At 54.7% G+C, this 13,506-nt stretch overlaps 1 protein-coding gene across 1 annotated transcript in view; it reads left to right on the top strand.

Annotated features, from left to right (window-relative positions):
- LOC102012796 (vomeronasal type-2 receptor 116-like) overlaps positions 1 to 13,387 on the top strand; it is a 28,666-nt gene extending 15,279 nt beyond the window's left edge. The window contains exons 7-8 of the mRNA XM_013507196.1: positions 9,344 to 9,443; positions 11,877 to 13,387. Of these exons, the coding sequence (XP_013362650.1) occupies positions 9,344 to 9,443; positions 11,877 to 12,961 (1,185 nt within the window). The 3' untranslated portion in view covers positions 12,962 to 13,387. The remainder of the gene's footprint in view (positions 1 to 9,343; positions 9,444 to 11,876) is intronic.
- Positions 13,388 to 13,506: the final 119 nt, after the last annotated feature.

Raw genomic sequence — 13,506 nt, 5'->3', positions numbered from 1 at the left:
TCTCTCTCTCTCTCTCTCTCTCTCTCTCTCTCTCTCTTTTGTCTTTTTGAGACAAGTTCTCACTATGCAGTAAGGCTGGCTTTGAACTCACTTTGTAGCCCAGGCTGGCCTCAAACTCGCAGTGATCGTCCTGCCTCAGCCTCCCATGTGCTGGGCTTATAGGCATGAGCCACCATGCCTGGCCTATGACATCTCTCTTGAGCTAGCTTTGCTTGCTCCTCACAATTTTCCTCGTATATCCCTTGTTCCTGGTTTCTCAGACTTCTAGGGTCTCTACTGCAGTTTCATCCTTATTCTCACAGTTTCATGCTTGCCCTCAGGGGCACATTACCTGGCCTCCCAGCCTTCTTCTGAATTCTGGGTGAAAGCCACCATCACCTTGTAACTAGCAAACCATTTCTTTTGTTTCTTAATTAATTCATGGAGTACAGTTACTTGTACTCTGCCATATATTTTGTGGTACTTTTTCTGTTTGTGAACGCTGGGGCCATCTTTGATCAACATTCTTTGTGTAGGTCACGTCCCTAGAGTAACTTGTGTCATTTGTTTCAGTTAGTCCATACTTTTATCTCTTTGACTTCTAATATTTATGGCTCTGGTAGGGTTTCAGAAGATCAAAATTGTGATAGAAATGTGGACAGTAAAGTCCAGGTTCATGACTTTTCAAAATGTACTGTTAGGAGTTGAACTAGAGGCAGTTACATGTTACGTTCTGCAAAAGAACTTGTCTACATTTTGTCCATGCCCTGAGACTCTGTAGAAAGCTGAGTATAAGGACTGGAGACGAGCTGATCTGGAGGAGAAAATTTCAAGGTAGCCCAATGTTCAAACAGTGTTATGAGTTTTGATGGCTGCTTTAAGCCAGATTTATAGTGATAACTAGGAGTAAATGTAGGGCAGAAGGATTTGAAAACTTAACTCTTGGACTGAAAGGAATCACATGTAAACTTGAAGATAAATGATGTGTGCTGTTGAAGAGACTAGAACCATTAAATAAAACCCAGTACTTTCAATAGGAACAACAAGAAAGATGCTTTCAGGGCATGTGGATAATCTGCACCATCTCACCCACTGCAGGCTCAAAAGCACAGAAGTGTAAACCTTTCCTTTCTTTTTTTTTTTTTTTTTTTTTTTTTTTTGGTTTTTCTCCGGTACCGGGAACCGAACTCACGACCTTGCGCTTGCCAACCTTTCCTTTCAAGAGAGGGCCTGAGCACTCTGCTCAAGCAGGATCACTTAAGGATCTGGTTCACTGGGAATCCTTTCACCATGCTCAACATCCACACCCTCAGAGGCTGCTTCAGCCATGTTTCAAGGGGGCCTGTGTGGTGGATTGACAATTGGTGGTCAATTTATAACATCCAGCTGAACTGGGTAAGCGTGTGCTGGGTGTGGGAGGCCCACCTGGGGATTGTTGCCAGCAGCATAAGAGGCAGACCTGGAGAAGAAGTAAGGCTGTTGGAAGCAGAGAAAGGCTGTTGGGAGCTGGTAGAAGCTGTAAGGAGCTGTTGGTTGTTTTGGAGGAGCTTGTGATGCTGGCTTTCCTGATGAACTTGGCTGTTTTCATCCTCCGAGGAGCTCAGGACAGTGTTGGTACTGAGAATAGCTTCGGTTCACTTTGGGGGAGCTCCGGTCCTCACTTTGAGCATCACTTCCTGGCTCTGGAGAGGAAGATGGTGCACTGCCAGTCTCCTGGAGAAGCTTGTTGTGTTGGCTTTCCTGATGGGAACTCAGCTGTCTTCTTCATTGGAGGAGCTCGGGACCTCACTGTTGCTGAGGACGGCTGTGGTATCTTTTGGGGGAGCTCTGGTTCTTATTTGCACATCACTTCCTGGCTGCAGTGTAGATCTCTCAGCCTGCTAGCACAGATCCTTCATCCTGCTGGCACAGACTTTCTAGATTCTACCACTGACCTTTGTGCCTTCCTAGTGCAGATCTGTAAAAGAGACCTGCATGAGATATTGTCATGGGCTCTGGGCCTCCAGTTGGATTCATGGGAAGCATTGTTATGGGCTCTAGGTCTTCAACTGGACTCATGCAGGACATATCCATGGGATCCAGGCCCTCAGCTGGATTCTTGGTCTATAGTGTGTGGACAGATTTCCTTGTACTCTCTTGTATATCATTCTTTGGGTGAGTATTATAAATAATGTTATAAAATATGTGTCCTGTGTTATATATTGTTCACCTTGCAAAATATCCTCCAAACTATGACAGCCTGGTACTGCTGAACCTGTCAGCATGTCTTAGCATCATCCCCACGATGCTGGTTGCTTTGGTATAATGAATTCAAGGGTTGTGGGGTCAGGCAGGCTTCCATCCAGATTTTAAAGGAAGGCCTGCAAGGCCAGGCAAGGTACTTCTGAGATAAGTGTGGCTGAAGCACTGGGTGTAAAGTCAAAGGATCAGTGAAGACCCAAGGAAGCTGGAGATTCTAGGAATGCACAGTGCCTCCTAAAGAAAGGCCCGGGAGCCTGCGGTGGGTGAGACCATACAGCCAGCCCTTGAGCCAGCCCAGCAGAGAAGCCTGAGGGCTGCAGCTGCCAAGGACAACGAGGTGGGGCTGCCCAAACCTTCTGGAACTCTCAATTCACTACCGTGTGTCCTGAATGCCAAACATGGAGCTCCGGGGCTTAATGCCTGCCCTTCTGGGTTCCCGTCTACCCTTGGTCTCATTCTTTGCCATTTCGGAACGGAAATGTTTATTCCGCAGCATTTCACATTACAACCAAGTAACTCGGTTTTGGGATTTTATGGAGGATTAGAGATAAATTTTGCCCTGAGCCTCACGAGAGACTGCCTGGACCACTGATAAGTACTGGAATTGTCCAGACTTTTGAAAAGGGATTACTGTATGTTTATTGCTATGCAGGATATTTATATCGTGTTAGGCAGAACTTTAAACTCGCTAGTGCCCTTACTCACAGGTCAAGAGTGGTGACAGCTTTTGGTTTTCATGTTGACGGGGATTAGACTGTGATGGCTAAACTTACCTGTCAAATCGACTGGCATGGGAGGCACCAAGAGCTGGGTAGCCCCTAGAGGCATGACCCTGTGCTGTTTCTTTTTTGGCTCTTTGGTTGGTTGATTGGTTTGTTTGTTTGTTTTTTGTTTGTTTTGAGACAAGGTCTCACTATGCACTTCAGGCTTCCCTTGAACTTACTGTGTAGCCAAGGCTGCCTCAAACTCACAGTGATCCTCCCGCCTCAGCCTCCTGAGGGCTGAGACTACAGGCATGTGCCACCACACCTAGCACCCACAGACAATTTCTGTTCCTTTACACCATTCTCTGGTGCTGATGACCTGCTCTGCTTCCCAGCTGCCATGAATTTAGAAGCTTTACACTACTGTGCCCTCCTCTCCTGCCATGACCTTTCTGCCATGAGGGAACCTGATTGCAGACTAAACCCTCTACAAACATGAGGCAAATAAACCTCCCTCTCTTTAAGCTGTGATTGTCAGGTAGTTTGCTTTATTAATGGAGAAACTGACTAGTCCAGAGGATGATTATAGCTTATCACAATTTATCATATATTATATAAGGAACAGTAAGGGAGCAGTTGCCAGGCGTGGTGGCGCACGCCTGTAATCCCAGCACTCAGGAGGCTGAGGCAGGAGGATCGTTGCAAGTTTGAGACCAGCCTGGGCTACAAAGTGAGCTCATGGCCAGCCTGAACTGCAAAGTGAGATCCTGTCTCAAAAAGACAAAAAAAAGGGTGGGGGGAAGAGTTTCAAGTTTCTTAACACAGATATGTAAGGATTTAAAGAGATGGAAATGTCCATTACTCTGATTTGATTAGTATACATGTTACACAAATGTACTGAGTTACACACTGTACTTTATAAACATGGACACTGATGAAATTTCTTTCCATGTAGTGACCATTAAACCCAGAGTCTTGGACTGAGCTGTATGCCTCTGCCATTTTTTTTTTTAATTTTTAATTTTTGAGAAATGATCTTGGCTAACTTTCTTTTTTTTTTTTTTTTTTGGTTTTTCTCCGGTACCGGGAACCGAACTCACGACCTTGCGCTTGCCAGGCAGGCGCTTTTGCCTTTTGGTTTTTCTCCGGTACCGGGAACCGAACTCACGACCTTGCACTTGCCAGGCAGGCGCTTTTGCCGCTGAGCTAAATCCCCAGCCCTGATCTTGGCTAACTTTCCCAGGCTGGGTTTAACTTGCTGTCCTCCTGTCTCAGCCTCGTGCGACCACACACGTGCACCATTGTACAAAGCAATAATGATGTTTTAAACTGTAAGAAATTAAAGTGCAATGCTATTTAAAAACACTAGCCCGCTGCTGCATCCGCTTATGCACTGGGATGTTAATTTTCTTTCCTGAGTGAAGAATTCTCTCCCTCCCTAGTGGCTCCTTTCTCCTATCTAGCAGTTTAGGGCCTGATGCTTCAGTCAAGCTCCAGGACACTCCATTTCAAAACTGAGAATCATGTAAATTCTAAATGTAGCTTTTAGCCCAGCATGGTGGCGCACGCCTGTAATCCCAGCACTCAGGAGGCTGAGGCAGGAGAATCGTTGTGAGTTTGAGACCAGCCTGGGCTACAAAGTGAGCTCAAGGCCAGCCTGACTCAAAACAACAAAATAATAAAAAAATAAAATAAATAAATGCAGTTTTTGAAATGATACCCCAGACCTGATTCATACTGGGTCTGGTATGTGATCAGTGATTGTAGTGTGTCAACTTTAAGGGATTAAGAAACACCTAGTAGATTAGTAAAGCACACTTCTGGGGGCATCTGTGGGTGTTTCCACAGACAATTGGCATGTGGGCCGGCATACACCAGGGGCACCATCTCACTCGGAGGGGCACCAACCAGTAGGTTTGTAGTGTGGAAGGAATAAAAAGGAAAGGAAGGTGTTGGTGTGCGTTTGAAGAGCCCCACCCTGCTTGATGGGACTCATTTCTGCTGCCATCAGGAGTGCACATCAGGCCGCAGCATCTCCAACCTTCCAGGACAAACTAGTCCCACTGACTCTCTGGGAGCTCCGGGCCTTTGGCCAGGCTGGCGCTGCATTCTGGACACCCCTCATTTCATACCTTCCAGGCTTCTGGACGGGGCAACGACTGAGTTTTCTGGCTCACCAGTTCCCAGCAAGCCACTGTGGACTTTATCATATCTTGCTCTGCATTTGAACATTCCGTAGAGACCTATATCAATACGAAAGATCTCTGCATCATAAATGCATGTACAAACTCACATTAGCATACATACCTTAGAATTCAGCGATAAGAAATCATTTCTTAGCCAAATGTGTTGTTGCACACCTTTAAAGCCAGCACATGGGAGGCTGAGGCAGGAGGATCGCTGCAAATTCAATGCCAGCCTGGGCTACATAGTGAGTTCGAGGCCAGCCTGAATTACATAGCAAGACCCTGTCTCAAAAAAAAAAAAAAAAAAAAAAAAAAGAAATCACTTCTTATTAAGAGTAGGAGATTGGCAAAGTTTGAGTATGAAATGTAAGGCAACCTTCCAGATGTTACACTGTTCTAAAGTAAAACCATGACAGGAGGAGAGGTTTATTCTGGCTTACAGTTTGCAGAGGTTTCAGCCTACAGGTGGCTGGCTCCAAGGCAGGGTAGCACAGCAGAAGGGCATAGCGGAGGAAAAACAGTCCGTAGGATGACAGGCAGGAAGCAAAAGGGATCAAGGGAGGAGGAGGGAGCTCCGTATACACACCTGTCCAGGTGGGGGGTCACCCTTCCCACCAGGCTTCACGTCCCAACATCACACCCAACTACAAGCCGTCAGAGGAATAATCCACTACCGCTACCACTACCGCGTGCCCATGATCAGGCTCCCAGAAGCCCCACTCAGATGAAACACACGGAACAAAAGTGGCCCAGGGATATAGCTCAGCAGCATGAGAGCTTGCCTGGCAAACCTGAGGTCATGAGTTCAATTCCCGGCACCAAAAAGAAAAAAGAACAAAAGTGTTTGTACTGAATATGAGCACATTGTTTTCTTGTCATTCCTTAAGACACCAAAGCAACAGCACACCTGGCATTCCCACTTTCGCCGGCATGGTAAGTCAGACAGGGACAATTTAAGGTCTCCAGGTGGCTGTGCTCGGGTTCCGTGCAAACACTGACCCATTCTGCAGGTGGGACTTATCACTCATGGATTTGGTATCTGAGCTGGTCTTGGAGCCAATCTTCAGGAGGCGACTGTATTTCGAAACTAGATATTTGCGAGGCTGTGAGCACGAGGTAAGAGATAAGGGCTGGGACAAGCTGCACCACCAACCGAGTGAAATACACGAAAGGCCAGAAAACCCCACGCCAACAAGTTCAGGAGGATATTCCCTGAAAGGAGACGACGTTTGCACAACATTGGACCCTAAATACTCCTGGCGTACAGAACCTGGCGAATCAGAAAGCCAAATTCTCAATGCTTATTTGCATCTGGTGATGCAAATAAGGACCAATCACGAGATGCTATTCCCAATCCTTCATTTGCATATACGCACGACCAATCAAAAGACAGTTTGTGATCCTTCATTTACGTCTGGGGGAATTGCTTCTGCTGCGAAGAAGATAAGAAAGTGCAGCAGTCCTGAGGGCCCAGGGCCTGTTAGCCACATAAGAGCCACCACCTGACCCGTGGGCATGGTTGCTTGGAAACAGGAGGGGAGCTGAGGTGCTTGAACGCGGGAAGCAGGGACCTGCGTCCAGCCCCTGAAGCTCCAGATCTCGACTGTGTCCCACACTCCTCGCTAGGGGGCGCTGCGGGACAGGAAACCTCCAGGGTCCGGCACCTAAGGACAGGAGCTCCTCGAAGCCTAAGGGAAAGCGAGGCGTGGCAGCGCACCCCTGTCACCCCAGCACTGGGGAGGCTGAGGCAGGAGGATCGTGGAGAGTTCGAGGCCAGCCTGGGCTACAAAGTGAGCTCAAGGCCGGCCTCAACTGCGTAGAGAGACCCTGTCTCAAGAAGAGATTTAAAATTTAAAAAAAGAAAAAAGAAAAAAAAAAAAAAAAGCCTAAGGGACTCCCTGGTCGAGACTCATCAAGAAGACTGAATACCAAGCTTCCAGCCTCCAGCCGGCCTAAGAACTTCAGTCACAAGCGCCTGCGCTTGGGTCCTGTGTAATCAGTGAAGAAAGACACCGAGAAGCAATGAACGAATGAAAATGAATGAGTGGGCACTGACCGGGACCTTCCAGACTCCTCCCCGAGTCCTGCACAAGCTCAGCCGGCGGAGGACGGGAGAGAGAGGCCGTGACACAGCTGCGGGAGGTCGGAGCTGGAGTCTGGGCCAGCGGGAGTAGGGCTGGCAGCCTGCCCTTCCCGGCGCGCGGACAGAGGGCCCGGGCACGGCGGGCAAGGCCAGCGCAGAGCGGCAGAGGCATCGCCCCATCGGTGAGAGGCGGGGGTCTTTGGAAGTGTGAAAACGCGGAGAAAAGGAGCGACTTATCTACAGCCTTTTTCTAGATCGCCTAGCACCCTGTAGATTTTCCAGGAACACCAGAATCCTGTTTAAAGATACAGTAGATGATTACAGTTACGCTTTTCTTAATTTATTAAGACAGGGTCTCGTCATGTGGCTCTCGGGCTGGCCTTGAACTCACTGTGTAGCCCAGGCTGGCCTCCACCTCCTGGTGATCCTTCTGCCTCAGCCTCCCGAGTGCCGGCCACCGTGCCCAGGCAGCAGCCGCAGCTTTGACCGGACCTTTTTCCTCCGGCTGACAGAAGCCTTTAGCTTCGGCTGAAGAGGTGATCGGATCTACATTCATCTTTTAGAGAAGATGGGTCAGGACCCTGGGAGGAGGGGGTGGGCCCGGCGTCTGCTGTTCTATGGCCACTCGCCCAGAGCAGGCTGTCTTTCGCCAGTTTTGCGGCAAAAGGCTTTAGCAGTGCTAGGGATTGAACTCAGAGCCTTTGCATTAAAGAACAGCCCCAGCCTGTGTGTGTGTGTGTGTGTGTGTGTGTGTGTGTGTGTGTGTGTGTGTGAGAGAGAGAGAGAGAGAGAGAGAGAGAGAGAGAGAGAGAGACATGGAGGGAGAGAGAGAGGGAGAGGGAGAGGGAGAGGGAGAAGGTCTTGCTAAATCAGTAAACTGCCCAAGCTGGGCTCCATCTTGTGATCCTCCTGCTTCAGCCTTCCAGTGTGCTGGGATGACAGGCACGCACCAGCACACGTGCTCTGCGGTCAAGGGCTTTTAACTCTCATTGCCAAAGAAGAGCACCCAGACACGAGCAGTGTTCCGCGGAGGGTGAAACAGGTCTTCAAAGGTCAGGACGGTTTTCTTTTCGAGCGAATCTGTTTCTCAGCGCCCCCTCGTGCTGAGAGTGTAAACTGCTGCCTGCCTGGGCCTGAGGACCCCAGGATCCACCTCCCAGCCTGCCGGAGCAAAGCTTGACTTCAAGGAGTTGGAGATATGTCCTGCTTTGTTCAACCCCTTCTTGAAGTCAGAGTTTTCTGTGGTTCTAAGTGGGGAAGAGCGGCTGGCCCAGACTCAGGCCTGACCGCACCCTGGTCAGCAGCAGCAGCAGCAGGAGCTGATTCTGCCTCCTGGGCCTGCCCAGTGCCTGTCCTGATCTGCTTTGTATGCTTCCAGAGATGAGGCGCTCACTCCAAGGGAGACGATTCGATGGGCTAATGGAGCGGACCGCCCTGCACACAGTACCTGCAGAATAAATCCGTTCCTGCCCAGCCCGCAGTGCTCCGGGTATGTCCCAAACACTCATGTACATGACTACCCTCAAAGTTCTGCATGGCTGTAACGTCTGCCTCCCTTGCTCCTGCCCCACACCCACATCTGGCAAGCTCCTACATGTCCCCAGAAGCCCCGACTACAAGATCCATTTCTTTTTGTTCTGTGCAAGCCCTCACCTAGACAGCTGGGAGCGCCCTGGCACCCGGTTCTGACGGGGCCCATTTGATGTGACAAGTTCCCACAGAGGGCAGAAACCCTGAGGCAGGGGCCACGGGCAGAGCCTGGTGAATAATGAACGCCAGAGGTGGGTGGGGTGGTGCATGTCTGTCATCCCAGCAGTCTGGAGGCTGAGGCAGGAGGGTCAGAAGTTCAAGCCCAGCCTAGGCAACTTAGCAAGACTTTGTCTCAAAAGAAAACAATTTAAAAGGCCCAGGGGTGTAGCTCAGCGTGAAGGCCCTGGGTTACATCCTCAGTAAAAGGAGTTATTTTAAAAAGAGAGAGAATGGGGCGTCCCAAAACACAGCCAGGAGCTCCTAGCTACTTCAACACCCCCAGCCAGCTCTCCAAGACCTGCCCGGCCTAGGAGGGGACGGGACTTCCAGGCAGGGTCCCCCCTTCCTTTCCGGCGCGGCCCCTTTAAGGGGCTGGGGCCCGCAGGCTTGCGGTGTTGCAGGCACGGACCGGAAGCGATGCAGGAAGGACCCGGCGGGGATGGCGGCACCAGGACCGCTCCTGCAGCACCACCGCGGGAGCCCTCGGCAGCGGCGAGCCCGGTGAGCGCGCGCCCTGGCCCAGGCCTCCTCCGAAGCCGGCCCAGGCGCCCGGGGAGCAGCAACGAGGCTGGGGTGGGGAGCCAAGAAGGGGAGTCACAGGGACACCGGCCGGGCCACTGTGGGAGCCTACCAGGCGGGTTGTCCCCTCCCTCGCGGGCCCTTGCTGCTGTGACCGTGGGGATTAAAACTGAGGCAAGAATTTACAGCCTGGCATCCCAGCACTGTCCGGGAGGCTGAGGCAGGAGGATCGCTCAAACTGAAGGCCAGCCTGGGCTACATACAGAGCGAGACCCTGTCTCAAGGAAAAGAGAAAACCTTTGCAGGACAGAAGCTTGTCCGGGGGAGTAAAGGGAACTAGAAAGGGACTTTAGTTTGAGGAGGTCATGGGGGGGGGCAGTCAAGCTGGCCCTGAGCAGAGGACAGTGAGAGGCCAAGCAGAGGACCCCAGCTTGGGTGGCCAGTGGGCAACTCTGACACCAGGGTCCCTGCACAGGGAAAAGCCTGATTCCAGGGGTGCTCAGGCCTGGAACCCTCCCGGCTCGGGACAGTTTCATCTCCCGAGATGACTGTCCCCGGGCAGGGCCCGCAGGTGACAGGCTCAGGACCAGGCAAGCTGGCCACCAGCTGCCCCTGCAAACCCTGAACGGTAGTGCAAGGCGGCGTCGGAGCGTCCGCGGCGATCAGCGAGGTGAGGTCGGTTCGTTCCTGTGGTGTCCAGCCTCTCAGCAGCGCAGGGCACAAAACCACACCGGCCTCGCGCCACGGCCTGTGACCACCTGGGCATCTCTCGGCCCCAGTGAACATTCAGCTTTCTGCGAAAATCACTTGCAAGGAGCTGGTCGCCTCCCAAACCGTCGCTCCCCGGTCTCACCCCACCTTTAGGGACTAACAGTTTCAGGGCCCAGGACTTTGGCCTCTGTCCCTCTGGCAGCCCGTGCCCTGCAGTGGTCCCTGCTCCCCATCACCCGGGAAGGTGCTGGTCCCTGGTCACCTGCTGTGTGCCAGGCCTGGGCATGGGGCGGCCGGGGTGACAGGCAGGCGTGGCCTCGCTCCCAGGCTGCCGTGAGGTGCAGGAGAGGGCAGGGAGGCCCGCATCTGCCAGCTGCCTGGTCCTGGGTACCCTGGGGGCTGGGGAGCAGGCGGAACTGGCATGGGGAAGGTGGGGACAGGGCCCTGGGCAGGTCCCGGAGGACGCAGTGTGACCCCTTGCAGAAGGGGCCAGGTCTGGGGCCAGCTGTGACCCGGCACGGAGGCCACACAAGGCGGAGGCCCAGCGGAGGTGGGGTCAGGAGGCCCCCCCAGCAGGGAAGTAGGGAGGCTGGGTGGCCCCACTCCCGCAGGAGGGGAAAGAAGTGTCCATCCACTGCTTACTGACCCAGCGGGTCCCGATGGCTTCCTGACGCTCTGTCTGCTCTCTGTGACCTTGGCATGACCTCGGGGAGCACTTCCCCTCTCTAGACCTCAGTTTCCCCCCCGACTGGGGAAATATTTGGGTGACAAGGGCTGAAGAGCGGTAGAAGGGCTTTGGTACTCCAGACTCGGGGCCCGTGCTGGGGTTTAAACCCAAAGTCTGGGTTCTGGGAACTGACCTGGAGTAGCTCTGGTCCCGCCCACCCCTTTGCCACGCCCACTGCTCGGCCCGCCCTTGCCCCGCCCATTGCAGGCCCTGGCCCTGGCCCTGCCCCGCTAGGCTCCCACCTCTCTAGCTGGCCCTCCCTAGGCGGGGGCTCTTGGTCTCCAAGGAGGTGACCCACCCCCAAGGCTCCAGTAGCTAATCAGGGCATGGGTGGGGCACAGGTGCTGTCAGCTCCGGGGTGCCCCTGCCAGATTGAGAGTTGTTTGGGTCCTGGCCTTATCCTGACCTGTAGCTGTGCCCGTACCCTGCTCAGGCCCCCAAGCGTTCTGCAATCCCTGCCTCTGGCTGAGGCGGGAGGATTGCAAGTTCAAACCCTGCCTAAGCAGCTTAGTGACTTAGTGAGACCCCGTCTCAGCACGAAAACCTGCCCTGCCTCCCCGAACCCTGGTGAGGGCTCCTGGGTGGAGCGCCTCGAGCATGCTGAGCAACCGGGCACGGCCCACACACTCGGGCAGGTCCAGGTCCAGCTCGAGTGGGGCCGTGTCAGGCGCAGGACACACAGGTCCACTGCAAAGGCCCCCGGGGATGGAGGAGTTAGGTGTGCTCTGGAGGAGCCGGGCCTGGAGTGAGGGGCACTCAGGGCCCCAGCACGCAACCCCGGTCAGAGAGAGGCCTGGGGTGCTGCGGGCAGCAGGGACCCGAGGGACCTGCTGGTCACTACTCCAGGCATCAAAGCAGCAAACAAGATCAGAGACAAGGCTGCCGGGGCCTTGAATGCCGGGAGAGCGGGAGCTGGCGGGGCTGGGCCCAGTCAGTGGGGAGCACGTGGTCACCCGGGTCTGTCTGTCCCTCCGCAGGTGCCCTGACCTCCACCTTGGACTGGCGGCGAGGCAGGAGGAGTCCGAAATCCACGGAACCAGGCCCTGGCAGCGGGCTCTGGGCTGGGGCCCAGCGCTGCCGGAGGATGACGCCCTCCGCGCTGCAGGTTGGTGCCCTGCCCCCCACCACCCCAGAACCACCTCTGCTGGGAGTGGCCTGCACCCCAATAAACCGTTCCCAGTGCTCCGCTGTGCTCTGTTCTTTCCACCCGCGGGAGGCCTGGCCAGGACTGGGGCTCCCGTGCACCCCCAGGCGCCCGAGCTCAGAGTCCGACTGGCTGCGGGGTGGCAGTGGGGAGCGCCGGCGGCGTAGTGGGGCAGGCCCTGGGTTCCGTGCCCTGCACCCCGAGACAGAACGATCGAGGATCGGAGCAGACTGGAGGGACGGGCCAGCAGGGCCCCAGGCTGGCCGGCTGGGAGCGAGGCGGGGCTCCTCCCCCGGGCCTCAGGGCGCAGCGAGGCCTGGGGTTCAGCCGGAATCCCTGCTGGGTTCAAACCCTTGGCCACCGCGCCCGGGCACCGGGGCCCAGCTTCGGCCTCACAGTCGGGGTGCAGTTTCGGGTCCCCGAGCCTTGGGGACCTCGCAGAGCGCTGGTGACAGCGACCCGAGCAGCCCGGCGCGGCAGGGCCGGGAGGACCGAAGGACGGGCGACACCCCCGCCCGGGCCGTGCGGGCACTACCCGGCCTCTGGCCCTGGGGTCGTCTGACCGCCGCCGAGAGCCACTCCTCCGGCGACAGGGCTGGGTTCTGCTCCCGGGCCGCAGCGTCCCTCCGAGGCGGCAGCAGCGGGAGGGCGGGGCCTGGGCACCAGGAGGCGCGGACGGTACCCGTGCGGGCGGGCAGGGCCCTGGCGGGGCCGGGGCTGCAGCGCTTCTGCCCGCGAGCTTGCTCTTCGCTCGGGCGGAAAATCTCTGCCCCGCTCTCTCCCGTCCTCCGCCCCCTCCTCCTTCTCCGCCTCCTCTTCTCCTTTCTTCTCTCTCTCCCCACTGAGGTGGAACCCAGGGCACCCCAGCCTCCCCTTCGTTTGGTCACCTGTCTGAGCTCTGTCACCGCTCCTTCCTGACCCCACCTCTTTTTGGGGCACTGGGGACCGAACCCAGCGCCTTCCCACTGCGCTGCATTGCCAGCCCTTTTTTCGGTTGTTTTTATTTTGTGACGGGGCCTCCCTAGATGGCCCAGGCTGGGCTCGAACTTGTGATCCTCCTGCCTCAGCCTCCTTCCTTATAATACTCCCTGTCCGCAGCACATCACTTGTGTGTCCTTCCCTCCCCAGTGACAGGGACAGAGTCTGACACCGCCACACACTGTCGATGCTCAGACTTGAGCTGTGTCCCATTCTGGCAGTGCTGCTGGGTGACGTTGGGACTGTTACTTAACCTCTCCGGACTGTGCAGTTCCTTCAGCCTCAGGAATAAGAAAGCACGGTGGCGCACACCTGTGATCCCAGACTCAAAAGGCTGAGGCAGGAGGATCATTGAAGCCCAGCCTGGGCAATTGAGCAACTTAGCAAGAGTTAAGTCTCAAAAAATAAAAACTAAAAAAGGGTTGGAGGCCCGACCTCGTCGTTCCCCGGACGGAGGACTTCCGGCGCACAGGGAGCCTCGCGCA

The sequence above is a fragment of the Chinchilla lanigera genome, unplaced genomic scaffold, assembly GCF_000276665.1.
Source record: "Chinchilla lanigera isolate Chin_1 unplaced genomic scaffold, ChiLan1.0 scaffold00123, whole genome shotgun sequence".
NCBI lineage: Eukaryota > Metazoa > Chordata > Mammalia > Rodentia > Chinchillidae > Chinchilla > Chinchilla lanigera.
Note: the sequence above shows the minus strand (reverse complement) of the source record. Positions and strands in the feature narration are given on the sequence as shown.